The 18,816-nt window shown below is 38.3% G+C and overlaps 1 protein-coding gene across 3 annotated transcripts in view; it reads left to right on the top strand.

Moving 5' to 3' along the window:
- Positions 1–18,634, top strand: part of LOC126371259 (uncharacterized) — a 75,078-nt gene extending 56,444 nt beyond the window's left edge. For all 3 annotated transcript variants that reach the window (XM_050016538.1, XM_050016537.1, XM_050016539.1), the window contains exons 4-6: positions 9,668–9,818; positions 16,349–16,470; positions 16,916–18,634. In XM_050016538.1, the coding sequence (XP_049872495.1) occupies positions 9,668–9,818; positions 16,349–16,470; positions 16,916–18,052 (1,410 nt within the window). In that variant the 3' untranslated portion in view covers positions 18,053–18,634. The remainder of the gene's footprint in view (positions 1–9,667; positions 9,819–16,348; positions 16,471–16,915) is intronic.
- Positions 18,635–18,816: the final 182 nt, after the last annotated feature.

The raw sequence follows: 18,816 nt of genomic DNA, 5'->3' as shown, positions 1-18,816 counted from the left end.
TTATCCTTATTCTTATCCTTATTCTTATCCTTATTCTTATCCTTATTCTTATCCTTATTCTTATTCTTATTCGATGTTCGCCTCCTTTTATTCCATGTAAGCTCTTCTTCCTCTCTTTCCTCCTACTTTCCCTTCCATAGACGAACAAACACACGGAAATAGGCGTAAGATTATGTATGTATGTAATATTGGTCTAGCAAAAATTTTAGTTTGAATTTTAACAAATATGTCTTTGTTTGTCAAGGCAAACCAGACTCAATAATAATTCAGTTAAAATGTTATGTTCTAATGTAGATCACATGACCGGGCGGCCGCTAGCACATCCAAATACAAACCGGTCAAGTGCGAGTGGGAGTCTTTATAAGCGAAATCATTTTTATTAAGTACCTATTTTTATTGACAACTAAATCTTACCCGCGACTTCGTTCGCGTGAAACACTATTAAAACTATACACGTTTCATTACACACGTTGCCACCCCTTTTCACCCCTTTAGGGGTTAACTCTCGCAAAATCCCGTTTTACTGAGCACCTACATTCTAAAATAAATCCCCATGCAAATTTTGAAACTCCTAACATTTATAGTTTCTGAGATTTCTTTCTATTTTTAGTCAGTCAGTGACCTTTTGTTTTTATGTACTTATATCTATAATTAAATACTCACGGAATAGAAGTTCTTCTACAATAATGACAATAAAATCATTTATTAGGTACTTTATTGCCAGGTATAAGTCCCATGGAATAGAGGGCGAGCCTATGCCAATAAAACATAAAACCATAAACAGCCTATATACGTCCCACTGCTGGGCACAAGCCTCCCCTCAATCAACCGGAGGGGATATGGAGCATACTCCACCACGCTGCTCCAATGCGGGTTGGTGGAGGCCATGCTATTAACCGGGCACAAATTCTGGTAACCTCTGTTGATGTGGTCTGAAGTGGTAACTTAGGTAACGCTTACTTAAGTAAGCGTGTACCACTTTAGACCACGTCTTTACTTACCATCAGATGGGATTGTGGTCAATCGCAAGGCTATTTTGTAAGAAACTTAGTCGTTGGGCCGTCTTGGTCGTAGTAATCGCCTGTCTTTGATGGGACATGAAGGAACGCTTACCTAATGAACTAAGTGTCACCACTAATTTAAGAGCTACGCTCTTGTCGGTGAAGCATTTTTTCTACTCGCTACTTTTTAGGGAAAAATAGAGCAATGGTTTCCCTCTTGCCTTCCGCCCCGCAGTACTCTGTCTGACGCAAATCACCCCTAACCAACTAACTAAGAACTAAGTGTAATTCGTGTTTTTATTTCAACTAGCGAAGGTGCTGTGACAGTATAGTATAGTAGTAAGTGGGATACCGTAGTCTCTGCCTACCTCAACGGAAAATAGACGTGATCTTGTGCATGTATGTATAATTTATCAAAAAATATACCTTTTTTTCTCCAAACCAAAAATGCCAGACATGTTAATGCATTATTTATTTTTTATACTCATTGGTATGTCTAAATGAAGCAGGAAGTATTAGCCTAAGCAGGTATGTGTGTGTGATATTTACGTAAGTACCTAATAAAGATTTAGTGTTTCGGACTAGTTTAAAACGCATATTTGTAACTAATTTATACTCATGTGGAGAGGACATTGCTTTTCTGAAGGTTGTTTTTTTGTTTTACAACTAGACCGGTTTACAATACAATTTTTACTTTCAATTCGAAATCAAAGGAATGGATGGATTATATAGGCTGTTTATGTAATGCTTATGTATTTGATTGACGTTTCGATGCGATTCGACTTTGCCCTAATATAAACCGCACTTAATTTTAATTATTTTTCTAAAGCTAAAATCAAATATGTATTGTGTACTATCTTTTTCTAATCATTTTATCCCCTGTTGGGATGTAGGGTCGAATAACAGATTTTCAGTCCTCGTGGTCTTTGCAGCCTTTATAGCTTGCTTGCTATATTGTTTCATATATGTAAACAAATATATCAGACGCATATTTTCCACAAGGGCACACCCCGAACGCTTCATACAAACAATCTCATTCTACACAGACACCACACATTGACGTTATCGTAAACGCGCATCTGTGCGTGTGACGTCTGACGCCATATGTTTCAAATCTAAACTATGTTCGAGGGGTGAGGTAAACCTACCTAGCTAACCTAGGTGGGGAGCCGAGAGTTGCCATTCTATACATAGTGTTATTCCTTATTCTTTGACGCTCCAAAATTCGTACAACATAAAACATAATGCGCGATGTTATGCATGTCTTGTACGACACGATCACTATTCTGACTCCTAATTTTTTGTTGTTTAAATAAAAACAGCCTTTGTGAGGTATGCCGAGTACATTCATATAAGATATGGTACGTATCTTCCCTCTTCCCACAAACTTCGCAGTTTGGGGAAAAGGTTTTTTCATTAAGTAAGCCAAGCTCTTTAATAGAATGTGCCCAGATCTTGACCTAAAAGCAATTTTGAGAAGTTTCCTCCCGAACTTACCATCGACAAACCATGCTATTCGAGGAGGTTGACAAGCAATTAATAAAAAAATAATTTGGAAAAAGAAAAAGGACATTCGGCGGGAGATTGTTTTTTGTTTGATAATATAGATGTAAATAAATCAATAAAATATAAAAAAAATATAATTATATAAAAAAAATAGTTCTGGGTTATTTGAAGGATACGGAAAAATACGTGGATGTAATTTTGGTTGTTATAGAATTATAAAAATTGTATTGTATGCTGATAAGCGTTTGATTGTAAAAGTGGAGGAAAATATTATATATGGTATAAAACGAGTATGAGTTATATATACATAACACCTTGACACGTGGGGTGACGGACGTGTTCACACGCATCTACGTAGTGCACACGCACACTATAACACCCGACTACCGATGTAACTAACGATGTGCCACTCAAACTGGCATCTTATAATGTGCGTGTAATTAAAGGGTCTTTCCACACTACGTTCCCCTTCTTCTGTCGTGTGGGTTGTGAGGTGGATTACCAACCCCATCAACCCTGGTGTCAGGGTTACTATTGAGCCGCCAAAGGCCCCCGACATGGCTCATGTAACGACTACAAACTTACATTAGTAAGTAGTAACCAGGACCAACGGCATAACAAACCTTCCGAAGCACGGAACATCTTACGTTTCCCTAAAAATATAGATAGCACTGTACAGATTTAACGTGATAATTACCTATTTTCTCATTGCTCGGGTACATAATTATTCAAAAATATAATGTAAGTAATAGAAAAGGCATATATTATAAACCTAATTGTTGCTCGATATTTGGTTCAGATATGTATAGAATTATGTTGCTTACTTATATCAGTAGCAACATAATTTGATCACGGTCGATCAATTCTTTCAATTGTAATACTCTCACACGAGATTCGTGTCTTATACTTTTTTAATTTAAATTTTGTACCGGGTCGGGCCAAGTAATTAATACTAACCTACAATTATTCACGTTAAGAACGCACCATTTATACGGGATGAGCCATTATTTCTGTTGTGTTTAATACGTCGACCTACACATATTTTGTCATAGCGGAAAGCAAGTAAGACCAAAACACAGTCTCGTAATTATATTAAACTCAAAACAAAGCAGTCCATTATATATTTAGTTATTAATATATGCAAACGTATCAACATCAAAGTCCCACGCCCAGGCGTTTCGCAGCGCCGTGGCGTCGTGTTACAGTAAAACATTAACAGCAGTGCTACTTTATGTAAGTATTTTTGGAATCTTGCGAGAGAAAAAGAGAGAGAATGATAGAGGGAGAAAGAAATAATGTTTATTCTTTCTAATTAAAATTTGTACTAAATTGGTATTTTATAAAATCTTTTTCGCGTTAATGCCACACCAGCCGACTATAGATGTAGAGTTGTAGAAAAATCATGGAAGGACTTTTGTAAAGTATGGGATGACAATGAATCGGTAGGTATTCTGTAGGAAACTCTCGTGTTCTCTTCATTCCGCACTCAATAAACGTATAGGTTTGTGTAGTATCGAATTGGATCTTTAGAGGCACAAGTGTGCGCATGTTATTAGGCGGCGTTTGAAGATTTACAGCTCTGCTTACTCCTACAAGAATAGCATAACATAACATAATATAGCATCATGCCTGTATATTTAAGTTCCATATGATATGGAGCGAGCCTATTGCTATTAACCGGGCACAAATAAAAAAAACACATGATATAAATTGAATTCAAACTCATAAAGTCGAACTCGTAAAGTCGAACTCAGTGGTTTAGATCCCGAGCCGGGATTCTACCCAGTAGACACTTCAGGAATAGCAGGCGCGTAAGTACATCTCTCTGAAGATACTGTTCTTACTGGACTATGTTGAAGTGGCATGGCGTTAAAGGCAGACAGTATCTTGGTCACGCCTAGAGGCGAGATGATCCGTTTTGATGGTAATGTTAAGGTCACCACATAGTTTCCGCATACCAGCGAAATGGTAGGTTTGACCCCAGTCTAATTGGGTTTATTGTTATGTTCAATAAGTGTAATGAGTGGATGTAAGGTTCATGAGACTTCACTTCAATTGTGTGGAAGGTTTGCAGCTTTAAAATAACCAGATTCTGATGTTTCGATAACCGGAAGAGTGAGACGTAATGTTATAGTATGAATACTTCCTGTCGCTATTTGGTTTAAATTTTCTTTTGTATTGTATTTCTTGTGTGAGTGCGGTAGAGAATATTTTATTTATATGCGTTTCTCGGTTTCTTCAGGATGTTTTCCTTCACAGCTGAGCACGTGATTTCACGGTAACGATTGTCACTTCTTCTTCTATTCCTTTTATCCCCTGTTGGGATGTAGGGCTCGATTAACAGATTTCAACTCCTCGCAAACTTTTGCAGCCCCTGTAGCTTGCTCCCATGACATGCCAAGAGTTCTCGCATGTCACTTGGTAGTTACAAAATAAATATAGTTGCTTCAGAGACATGAAACGCTTGAAATGGAAACTATAATTATTTATTTAAAAATAGATTAACACATCTAGGCCAACTGTTAATTCCAAGGCTATGCCAGTATCGTTTATAAATATATTTTTCATTTAATGCTCCAATTCTCCAAAACCTCACACAAAATGCCCCATACTGCTGTGCAAAAGCTTCTCGTCATCGATCGAAAGAAATACGGAGCATACGCTGCTTCACTACAGGTTGAAATCTTAGAAAAGCAGGTAGATCAGAGAGATGTGAAAAGAATTGGAACCGGGACCTCTTAGTTTGGTGATCAAGGTTAGCTATTACGTGACAGAGGTCGTGAATAATAATTAAATCACAAGTTAGAGTCTGTTACATAATAACAAAAGGACAGTGAACGTAATATCCTTTATTATTAAGTATCGAATGCGGAAACAAGTAAATAGTTATATTATAAAATGGATACAGCCCCGCGGCACAGCAACCGCGCCGCGCTCCTCGCGAATTATATCGACCAAATAACCTTTCGTTGCGTCTATTGGTCGAAGCCCTCGATATAATTGGCGCCGTGCAGACCGCGCAGGTTTTGTAAAATAAAAAGTGGCCCAAAGGTTGACGTCCAAATCGAAAAAAATAGATAGAGGCTCATTGGCATTAAAATACACCCCTATCTTTGTTCAGCGATTATTTACGGTTACGAGATACATAATATGGTCAATTTTGTACCTTGCCAAATATTTCTACTTTACTTCCTAAAATAGTATTTTGACGCTCTCCTTTTCTCAATAGTTTTTAAATAAATACGTAAATAAAGAACTCTGACAACTAGACGCGTACGGTCTGGAATTGTTATTTATATACACCTCCGCCAACCCCTTTGGGTTTCTAATTGTATAGGCAACCAGCAAGTAGCTCTCCTTCAAAGAGTGAAATGAAAACTAAGAATTGTTTATTAAGTATTACGATTTACGATCCACCGCGAAATCCGATCCTAAACCCATTTTTTGGAAAAAAGAACTAAAAATATGTTATAAAGTATTGTTATTATTCGTCAGCTCACCCACCGCTTAAAAATATATGTTAAACTTCGTTCGGGTAAGGAAACTTCGAGATAAACAGCTTGATTTTGGGACTTCACAGTATTTAATTTGTTTTCGTGGCGAATCACCTTGTTTTTGTGAGCCGAACGAATAGTCATGACACGTGAATTTTCAGTTTTTGCTTGGCGTGACTTTAAATGTATGTATGTTCATACCATTAAAAGCATTATCAAACTCGAAGTCTGAATACGTCAGTTGAATCTAAAAATGGCATATCATAATCGTCTCTAGATAAAAAAATAACCGCGTATTTTTGCATGACGTCCATAATTGCGGGTTAGGTTTTCATGTTGAATTTAAATACCTACCAACTTACAAACGTTATTTTAAAAATCATTCCCAGTTCTTATATGTATAAAATTAATGGGCTGTAGTACCCACTTATATCTATATTTGGTAACGGAAATCCTAATAAACATGATTGCCGGATTATTTAGTTAATAGGTCTTACGTACTATTTTGGTCCAGTCAGCCTTCGTTGTATGTTTTATTTTTATATTCGACTGACAGCTTAATGTTAGGTACATGCTGCTACCTAATAGTGGACAAAGTATCTAATAGTAGTAGCCGAAATAAGCTGGTAAGTATACAGCATTTGAGAAATAACATAGAATAAGCTCAGCGTCCGCTCCGATGGTGTCTTCTCAAAAAAAAAAAAACAATAGTGGGTTTCAGGTATTGGATGGAAACTCACGAAATTCAAAGTAAGTAAATGAGTATTAATAACAAACACGCGGTACAGTACTTGTACAAAGCTACGCAGTCCAACTGTGACACTATTACTTCACTTAACACTGCACTAAATACTTCACTGAACACTTCACAAATCACTCCACTAAACACTTCACATGTGTAATTTTTCGCAAAATACTCGCAATTGTTTGGAAATTATCAACGGACATCCATTTTCATAATCAGGCACAATCAAGTCCAGCTAGCGGTTCTAATGCACATTTCCTTGCTTATTAAACCTGTTTCCGCTATTTTTATATACTTAGTCTTTTAGAAAAGTCACATAATAAGTATATATATTTTAAAATAAATATAAAAAATAAAAAAGAGGGTTATTTTTACCTCATTTACCCGAAAACAAACAAAGGTGTTATTAAAGGTGTTGCACACCATATTTTTCTCAACAGCAATAAATCTGATTAAAATTGATTGATTTATTGGAATTGTTCAATGTCCATAATAATAATTGATTTATTACTAAGTAATATTTTACGTATGAATAAGGTTTTTACGCAATGCTTGTTAGTCGATTCCTTCCTTTATTCACAATTGACAACATTTCATTTTTACTAAGGTGCCTTAAATCGAAAACCATTTCGAGATATTTCTATGATTTACACAAAACACATTTTTTCGGATTTTTTAATTCAGTAATAATAGAAATATATTGAAAAATCCACGAGGTCAGAAGAGGAAGGCATAATAAGTTCAGACCTTTACATAAAAATTATAAAAAAAGTAAATGTCATACATAACATGACACTTTGTTTGCGACTTGTTTTAAATACGCATGCAAAGGTACATTACATTATACTGCCTTCATTCTATCAATGGCAGAATCCAATTTTCAAAAAATATTTTTTGTAACTTCTAGTGAAAAAATCTTGAAAAGAAAAAATACGTGTCTTCTATTTAAACAAGTACTTTCGAAATAGCACAAAAAAACCACGGCTTAAAAATTTGAAATGTTGTCAATTGCCTACGTGTCTTAAAAAGGCAACTCAATATCATTAATAATTATTATATTAGTTACCTTATAGGTATCTCATCTTGACTACCTATTCATATTATGTTTTTATAAAGATTTTATTTTCATGCTATTATGGTCAATAGTTCAGCCAATTATAGACATCATCATTTGAGAATTTTGAGACATATTCCTCGGGATATTAAGGCAAACGTTATCAAAATATATGCGTATGTCATCTTTATGGTTTCAAGTCGTGTAATATTAGCGTGGTGGAGAATACTCCACACCACCTCCAGTTGATTGAGGTTAGGCCTGTGCCCAGCAGAGGGACGTAGCATAGTTCGCCTGTTTTAGATACAATGGAGCTAACTTAGCAGATTCATAATTGCATCTACCCTGAAAAGAACACAAAAACATTGTGACTTCCCCTTAATAGAATAGAAACAGTAAGAAGCATTAGTAGAAGCAAATGAAGGTAAAATTAAGTTACTCATGAGTCAAAAGGCTAGACTTATTACTACACAGTAAGTAGGTACTAAAAACAAAACTACCCTGAAAAAAGAAATATACGGTATATTGAGAACCTCCTCCTTTTTTGAAGTCGGTAAAAAGACGTAACACGAACGCCACAATCGTGACATAATTCGCTTTTAATGTATTTCCTGGACATTACGCAGTAGATGACGATCACGGATAGGAAACATAAAAAAAGAATAACATTCCACAACACAAAGACGCTATCATACGGTTCATGCGTGCAAACAAAAAAAGAACCATATTAATTGAGATTTAAAGCGATTGATCGTGTAGTGAGTCTTCCCAGTGACTGATGGTGTGACGTGTTCATTATTAAAGAATGCATCACAGAAGCTTTGATTTATATGCACCAAATAGGAGCGGTATTGTGATGGAATACCTTTTGCTTCAATCAGAAAGGGTCAGGTGTATCAAATGACGTTGTTATAATTATCCGTCACAATAAAGTAGTGATTGCCATTTGAGGCAAACCGATAAGTCACTTTAACCATAACCATAGATTAAAGAATAATACCACGTACTTATAATAATAATCATCATCATCATCAGCCCATTAACGTCCCCACTGCTGGGGCACGGGCCTTCCCTATGGATGGATAGGGAGATCGGGCCTTAAACCACCACGCGGGCCCAGTGCGGATTGGTGGTTATTAACGACTGCTAATGCAGCCGGGACCAACGGCTTAACATGCCTTCCAAAGCACGGAGGAGCTCGAGATGAAAACTTTTTTTTTTTTTGTGGTCACCCATCCCATGACCGGCCTCTGCGAAAGTTGCTTTACTTCAACAATCGCAGACCGAGCGCGTTTTACCGCTGCGCCACCGAGCTCCTATATAATAATAATAATAATAAATTTTATTAAAATAAATAAATAAAAATAAATAAATTAATTTTAAAATAAATTAATTAATTAATTTTATTTATTTTTCATAAACTGCCACAATATAATTGTTGAAATGAAAATACAATATAAAGAAACGATTCTCTGGCCCCCGAACTAGGTATACCTGTGTCTTGCGGGTCATTGAAATATATAGGTATGTTTGTTTTCTGGCAGTGGTTGCCTGGAAGAAATTGCTCTAGAGCAATAAGGCCGCCTGAGTTGTACTGTACTCATGTGTTACGTCCGTTAAAATTAAGTTCTGTGCACGTAAGTCCTGCGTCCTGTCGATCATGATGGATTATCTGTAAGAGCGATAGGCTGATCACCTATCATCATACAGTTTATCATTATCCTTAGGACTATGTATCAAAAGTGGCTGGAAATAGTTTCTTGATTATTTGTAGTTCTGCCCACCCCTTGGGGAATACGGGCGTGAGTTTATGTATGTATGTATGCACGTCAGTGTATTTGATTTGATTTTTGATTGTCTTCCCCAGGTGTACCACATGTGTGACGGGCTGGGCCGCCAGTTCAGCTACACGTGCCCCAACACCACGCTGTTCCAGCAGCGCATGCTCATCTGTGACCACTGGTACATGGTCAACTGCAGCATGTCCGAGCGCGACTACAGCGCCAACCTCCTCATAGGTAAGTTTCCACTTCAGATTATGTCCCTCCAGACAAAGGGTCATGACCGTAACTGTATGGGACTCTGACCTTGTGTGTCTTGAGTTTATGTTTTGGTGCAATAAAGAATTATTGATTGATTGATTCAGACCACCATCATCTCCCTAGCATTATCCCATTTTCACAGGGTCCGCTTACCCAACCTGACAACTGACCTGCCTGTCTGACCTTCCAACCCGCGAAGGGAAAACCAACCCAATACAGATTAGGTCACATACCTCCGAAAATGCATTTTTTGGGAATGTGGGTTTCCTCACGCTGAGCACATGATAATCATTTATGATGTGGCGCAGCGGTAAACGCGCTCGGTCTGCGATTGTTGAAGTTAAGCAACTTTCGCAAAGGCCGGTCATAGGATGGGTGACCTAAAAAAAAAGTTTTCATCTCGAGCTCCTCCGTGCTTCGGAAGGCACGTTAAGCCGTTGGTCCCGGCTGCATTAGCTGTCGTTAATAACCACCAATCCGCATTGGGCCCACACGTGGTGGTTTAAGGCCCGATCTCCCTATCCATCCATAGGGATGGCCCGTGCCCCTGCAGCGGGGACGTTAATGGGCTGGTGATGATGATTGTAGATTTACTACTTGGCCGGAGCCCAATGATGATGATGACTTAAAACTCTATGCAGAACACCAAACAACACCAACTTATCATCCTCGACACGAATACAACTTGCTATACCCAATATTATGTAACATATTTTAATTACAACCGTTTTATAATCGCGAAGATGGTCAAGGGTATCTGCCACATCATAATGTACCTTATATTAAATAATATATGAACCAGACCTTGTTGGTTCATTCTGAACTTATTCAAATTGGGTACTGATTCACGCCTACACTCGTCAATAGTGAGTCAAGTCAGTAGGGACGTCTCTCATCAGTGGCTATTCAAGTTTTCGCTAGTCATTGTGTGCTGAGATATACAGAAGCAGTTTGACATGGACAGCATTGATTTACTATTACCGTAGATACAGCGCTTAGTACAAAATGCGGCGAAATCTTGGCGTTTGTTTAGGTACCTATACATTCATACACAGCAGTAAAATATAAATATATAAAATCGTGTCAAATAAGAAAGTACGCATCGTCTTATTACGTATATTAGCGCGTGGTGCTTTGTAACGCGGTCGGGTTATACTGCGACTTCACCGGAAGTACTTGTTTTACTGTATTTTAAAGTAAAATAATAATTTTACTAAAAAGTAAAATAAAAAAGGTGGGTTTTACTGCGAAAATTAAAATGTTCATGATGAGAAAATAAAAAGCTGTTCTTGCATCAACTTTTTGCACTAAGTATTATTTTTTTAATTTAGAAGCTACCACACTTCTTATATATCAGGTAATATTTACTTATACGAAAGTCCTTCCTCTAGACAGATGCATTCCGAACTCCAAAATGAAGCACTGGTGTCATTGACCTGTCAGCTGGCAACAATGCTTTTTGACCTTTGAATTCTTACTGCCTTCCTTCTTTGTATTGTCATAGAAAGATCTCGTACTTAACGAAGTTTTATCTAATAGACTAAACATAACATAAACAGTCTTTAGGTATATGTCCTACTGGGCACAGGCTCAGATAACCTCAGGGTTTGGAGTATACTCCACCACGCTGCCCCAGTGTGGGTTGGTTGAGGTATTTGGGTTAGTAACTCGGGACCAATGCCTTAACGCCTTCTAAAGCACGGAATCATCTTACTTTTTTGGACAACCAGGTTCTCAAGGTCAACAAGAGACAGTGAAATACTAATGGACTTGAATGGAAAGTAAAAGTATTACGAGTAGCCTTAGTAGAAATTAGTCGTTTGGTGATTCGCGGCTGTGGCTAACTACACAGGGCCATAGGGTTGGTGTAGTCGGTCATTGACCTTGCAACCGCCATTCTGCTCGTGCTCCATCACAATTATTTTCAATAGACGTTAAATTACTAAATAAATAATAATAGGTGCATTTATCGATATAACACACACGTTTAGACACCTTGACACTTAACGTAGGTTGCCTGGAGGTTACTTCCGAGTATCATTATCCATCGACGGTTTAATAGCTAACATATAGAAACATCACCATTCATAACTCGCAATGGACTCTATGCTTATAAATTCTATGCTATTAATTGTAATCAGTAATTACATACACTTCCTTGTACGCAAACATGCGTTTTCGACGTGTGAATTATTGGAATAATAATTGGTGTTAAGCTTTACACGTATTTTTTACTGGCCATTAATTTTTAAATATTTTTTTTAAGAATTAATTGATTACTTAGTTCGTAAGCGTTAAATAATACAAGGGAACTTTATTAGTAGAACACGAAAGTCCTTCATTAAGTAAGTATATCTTAGTAATTCAAACATTCTTCAACAAACAACCTTCGTTCATTACAAGGGCCACATCTCACTAGGACACAATGGTGGCGCCAGCACGGTTGCGTACAACAAAATGTGTTATATAAACGCTATTATACTTGCAGGCACCCATAGTGTCCTAATTTTTTTTTTGACGTGACTTATTCTAGATTTGCCGCAGATGGCATTAACTACTTGAGAGCGCTTGGGAGCGCTGAAGGCTGTCAACGAGTACGGTCACGAGCATTAATATGTATACACTTTGGTACCATGTCACATTAACTTTTTTGACATATTGAACTGTCATCATCATCATCAGCCGTACGACGCCCACTGCTGGGCATAGGCCTCCCCCAAGGATCTCCACGACGATCGGTCCTGCGCTGCCCGCATCCAGCGGCTTCCCGCGACCTTCACCAGATCGTCGAACTGTAAGTCTCACTAAATGTCAAATATGTTAGTGCGATAGAGTCCTAAAGTGGGTACATTATATTGCTCATGACTGTACAACGAGTGTCCTAGTGATCTACGAGGACGATGTCGCGGGCGAAAAGCTAGCTTATCCAATCTTTTGATATATTTTTTTTGCTACGTGATCTCCTTGGAGATATCTCTCTCTCTCTCTTTCTTTACATCGTGCTCTCACGTCTTCGAATCCTGGTTAGGACTCTAAATCACTGAATTTGACTTTATGAGTTTGAATTCATGTTTGGAACATAGATTATTGATATACTTAACATGGTTTCCAGTATTTGTGCCAGATTAATGGCAATATTAATATTTGAGGAGCTCGGTGGCGCAGCGGTTAACGCGCTCGGTCTGCGATTGTTGAAGTAAAGCAACTTTCGCAAAGGCCGGTCATTGGATGGGTGACCACAAAAAAAAGTTTTCATCTCGAGCTCCTCCGTGCTTCGTAAGGCACGTTAAGCCGTTTATCCCGGCTGCATTAGCAGTCGTTAATAACCATCAATCCGCACTGGGCCCGCGTGATGGTTTAAGGCCCGATCTCCCTACCCATCCATAGGGAAGGCCCGTGCCCCAGCAGTGGGGACGTTAATGGGTTGATGATGATGATGAATGGCAATAGACTCACCCCCCTTTAAAAGATGTGTTGCTGTTGCAGTTTCTTGTCATTTCTTCTCCTCAGCAATAACACCTTGCGAAATGACGTAAATTCAAAAATGTTACATGGTATTGACCTTCAACAAGTTGCTGGTTAGGAGATACATCCAGTATTACTATATACATCGGTGTGCCTATCCTTTTGTGGATACAGGCATGATGCATGTTTTTTTTATTGCAAAGAAAATCATGAACATATTACCTTAAAAGCTAAGAAGCATTGTTAAACCCGCCATTGGGTTTGTCTCAACGCAAAATATAATCTAAACAACACACAAACACATAAACATAAACAGCCTATATACGTCCCACTGCCGGGCAAAGGCCTCCCCTCAATCAACCGGAGGGGGTATGGAGGCTATGTTATGCTATGTACGTATTTTGTTTTTGGTTCTGCACACCCTGATAGGGTTCTCTGTATTCACAGGTCTAATTGTGTTTGTCTTTTTATCATAAAGATACACAATAACAAGCCATCTTCTAAAGAGCACTACACTTAACCGTTCGCGAGCATTTGTTGAAAGTTGCAGTCACATGACGTCGGCGTGCCCTTGTTCCACTTGCCCTAGCGCACCTCATGCCCTATCTCATGCGCACGCGGCGATGGGAGCTTCAAGAAAGCTTCGATACACCGGTGGGGTTTGTTCAAATTCGGAATGTTTTGAAGAAAAAAAAAAAAAAAAAAAGGACAGGTGAAGAATACTCTAAACCGGCGACCATATTGAGTTAATACGTCACGCAAGATTGTAACTAGAATTTTGTGGGCTCTGCCTACCTCAATGGGAAGTAGGCTTGATCTTAGTGACATATGTACAAAATATAACAAAAGTAAAATGAGGGACTTTCCAAGCTACGTTCCAATAAAATACTTATAGGTGGCGTTGTACAGATTTACCGTGATAAAAACCTGTTTTCACATTGCTCGGGTACCTTTATTATTCAAAAATATTTATGTACTTAGGCAGTAGGGCTGTAGCATACATAACATTACATAAACAGCCTATATACGTCCCACTGCTGGGCACAAGCCTCCCCTCAATCAACCGGAGGGGGCTGTAGCATAAATAAAAATAATTGTTGCTTGATATTTGGATTAGGTACATTATGTATAGAATTATGATGCTATAGTATACGGCGCAACGAATAGTGACATTGTAACGAATACTGAGGGGGATGATTCAGACTGATTCTGAGTAAGTAGGTACTTACTCTACTCCTACTCTTACTTTTACTCAGACGAAAAATTCCACTTGATAACTAGGTAGTTATCAAGTGGAATTTTTCGTCGCAAGTATGGAAACGTATGGAACTGAACATAATTAAAAAAGCACTAAAATTTTCATGAATTTTCTGACAGGAAATTCCACTCGAAATCAACTCAGAATCATGGTCTGAATCATCCCCTCTGTATTCGTTACTGCGGTGTCACTAACACGCTTACCTGCTTATATTATGGCTTTCTATAATATGTACTTGTACGGGGTGTAAGTGACATCGTAACGAATACTGAGAGAGACTATTCAGCTCATTATTCTGAGTTAATATCAAGTGGAATATTCCATCGCTAAAGTATAGAATTGAAAATAATTAAAAAAAACACAAAGTAAATCATTAATTTTGCGACGGAAAATTCTGCTTATTTGTCTGAATCATCCCTCTCAGAATTCGTTACGACGTCACTAACACCTTGTAAATATACCTATATAATAAACCTACTAGAGGTATTAGTCTGTTTATGAAGTTACCTAGTTAAGTACCTACATAAGTAAGTAAAGAAACACAACACTGCCAACTGTGGTCGGACACAGCGTCGGCTGTAACCGCAAACAATGGTTATTGCGTCTTAGAGATGATGACGGTACTTAATCTGTGTTGTTTTATACCTTACTGCTCTTATAAAAGCTGCAATTTACTTGATAGTCTCAAATTATTGTCTTTTATGAGAATCTGCTCAGCGTTAGAAGGTTAACTCATCGTATAGAATATTTCTTTGTATTTATAACTGTTACTACTATATACTGTGGGTGTGTGGGTCTTTGCCCAGCAGTGGGACATCAATTAGGCTCATCATCACTAATTTAAGAGCCACGCTCTTGTCGGTGTAGCATTCTGCATTATTGTATATCAAAGGCATAACCCTCCTTTTTGCTTCGCCGCAGTCGGGTCATCATCATCAATTTAAGAGCCACGCTCTTGTCGGTGTAACATTTTCCTTTCCAGTCTATCAAAGGCCAATTCCCTTACTTCCCTATAGGTAAGACACGACGTTCACTTTCTCTTTAATCTGTTCCATGTAAGCTCTTCTTGGTCTTCCCCTTCCTCTCTTTCCTTGTAGCTTCCCTTCTATGATGTTTTTAATAATTTCGTCGTGTCTTGTTTAGTGTCCAATCAATTAGGCGACAGAAAAAAAGTAACTATTAATAGTGCTGCAGGGATTTAACTTTTTTCGATGAAGTTCTTTCCAGGTTACGTTGTCGAGATTTAGCGTAATAATTCCTTTTTTTCTCATTACTCTGGTACATAATTATTGCTTGATCTTTGGATCAGATTATACAATTACGTTGCTACCTCTTCTTCTCTTTACCTATTTTGATCAGAATAATAATGGGTGGAAAATTTAATCGTGTCTGGGTGTAATAAAAAAGTCAATTAAAATGCCTTCTGAAATGAACTTTAATGAGAGAATAAAGAATGATCTAAAAATAACAATAACCAGCTTATCATAAATAGAGTACTTACATCCCAATAGAATGCCTTCTAATTTCATGGTTAACAGACATGCATCTTTTATCCATGAAATTAGAAGGTTAAAGTTTAAAGGACAACAAATGCCTACAATATATTATGTATCTACTTATACTAAATTCACCTACTTACATTTAATTAAAAACAAAAGATGTATACCGGTCCCGGAACTGGGATAAAACAAGTCTTATAATCGATTTAAACAAATGAGTGTGGTCTAAGCAGTGGATTAAAGTACTTATTCATATTTACAAATAAATTTCACCTTGTTTCCAGGTCAACGCGACAAGCCGTTCGTGTCTGATGAGGAGATGCGCCTGCGCACCCCGCGCCCTGACATCCTTTCCGTGCCCGCCAACAGCAACTACTTCACCGGGTTGAAGGAGGCCGAATCTAAGGTAAGCCGAAATTTTACATCAGCAATTAACTGACACAACAACAAACAATGATATGACAATCTTGTTCCGTGTCGGTAGCATATCAGATGGCTATAGTGATATAGGAACCTTATTCTATATCGTTGATGACGTAAGACGTGTATTTATTTATTTATGCAACTTTACCTTCGTTTAAGAATCCATACAACATTAAAAAGGTAGGGAGTATCTGCAATGGTAAGTTCGAGAGTTAGATACCTATCCTACCTATAAATTGTTTATATGTATGTATAATCATGTATGTGTGTATTCAAGGCGGTTTCTTTTTCGAACCCGCATCCCGAAACACTAAAAAGGAGGAATTGGATCGTATAGGAATACCTACAGTCATAATTATATTGGAAACTTTGAACATGTTATAAAAATAAGGATAACCATGTAACGTTCTGTTATGTTTCCTTTCTAGTACGAGTCTCACCCAGGGAACAGCATCGTGGGTATCGGCGACAGTCTCTCCAGCGCCAACAACAACGGCCTGGACCGGGACAAGCCCAGCTACCGCCCACCCACCTCCTGGTCCACGCACAGACCTAGGACACCCCCCAAACAGGACCTCAATGAAGAAGACATCATCACGGGCGCCGCTTCGCAAAGACCAAGCCCGACCGTACAATCTACACCTCCAGACCGGGATTTCACTCATAATACCGGCTCTCAAAATACCGGGTTCCCAAACGTCACACCGACTCCTCCGCCTCAGCATTTAGTTCCACCCTTCGCGCCAACAACTGAAGCTTCAGAAGAGATGGACATCGATGTCCGGATGAAGGATGATGACGACCGCGTCGTTAAATTCATCAGACGTTTCGACCCCAACTCTCCGGATTCTATCAAAACTGCCATGACCCGATCTGAGATCTTAAATGTCAATGCGCAGTTGCCAGCTGGACAGTCTAGCGCTGAAGACGATAGAACGCCTAGGAGGAATAAGAATGTTGGCAATGATTTTAATAGAGTGGAAAATGATAAGAAAGGGTTCGTTGAAGCGTCAAGATTCGACACTATTAACACTAAGCCTGAACCAACAGAGGCGACGTTAAGTTCCGATTCGAAGTTCAGTCACATTCCTACCCCGGCGGCAGATTTGGTTCCTCCTAAGACCGATTCTGAGACTTCATCCGTGGGTACAACTACCACTGTTGGCCCACCAATTTACTACGAGTGGAAATGGGCTGCTCCAGCGTTTGATTTAGAACCTCCAAAAGAAAGCAATGAGACTAACGTAGTTCAAGGGAAAAGGAATATCTCTGGAGACGGCAGGAGTCCCTTCAGATCTGTGACGAGACCTCCACCGCCTGATTTGGAACCTGTAGCCCCTACCAAGAATTCTGAGTACAATATTAGTTCCTACTTCGTTCCTGACTATGTCTTTCCTTTAGACAAAGAGCATCCAGGATATGAGGATGAACATGCTCATACTTCATTCCAAGTGGAGGTGGCCCGGCCTGGGCGAACCAGCTACGGAGAAAACCCTGCCTGCCCCCACTGTCATCCCGCGTACTTAGAACCGGGTTCTTGTGAACCCTGTATCGTCAAACGGTAACGATAGCAACAATCACAAAATCCCAGTGATTGTATTTTATATCTTAACTCAAAAGCCATATAGATACAAATACCAGTTTAAACTCTAACTAAAATCCAAGTTCTCGAATTTATTTTCTACGATTATGACTCTTAATAGATTTTCTCTAATAATTTACCTACCTATAGTTATCAGCACCCGTTGCATGAGTAACACTATCGCGCGTTACGCGACAAATTATGCGGGCTAATAGCGCCGCGAATGATGTATACTTACGTTAATAAACGTCTAGGCGATGTATGTCGCGTCTCGCGCGATGCGTGACCCATGCCGGGTGACTTGCCAACGTTGTTATGATAATATAAATGAACTGCTATAGTCCAAATAAGCCAATGTTATTGTAAGTAAATAGATAAGCAATAGTTATCGCCTTTAATAGTGTATAAACTTTGTAATAATAAATGATCTTAAATGATGTACAAGATTCTACTAGCTACTAGTGTAACTAGCCTCAAGTTGAGATGAAATTATTTATAATTTTGTATACGTTTTATACTGATGTGCCTGTAATTAAGGAAATAAAATATTAAAAATTAAATTAAACTTATTTATTTTACGATACCTATCTACCGTCTTAAAATAATGATGTTCACAACCTGCAAGAACGTTCATAATATGAAAATATATCTTTGATAAAATAGGCCATGAACAAGACAGACAACACCAAGATGTCTCTGTCTACCCCCAATGGCCCCGATAGACTTTGTGCATTCCTGATTCATAAA

Source organism: Pectinophora gossypiella, chromosome 12 (assembly GCF_024362695.1).
Source record: "Pectinophora gossypiella chromosome 12, ilPecGoss1.1, whole genome shotgun sequence".
Taxonomy (NCBI): Eukaryota; Metazoa; Arthropoda; class Insecta; order Lepidoptera; family Gelechiidae; genus Pectinophora; species Pectinophora gossypiella.
Note: the sequence above shows the minus strand (reverse complement) of the source record. Positions and strands in the feature narration are given on the sequence as shown.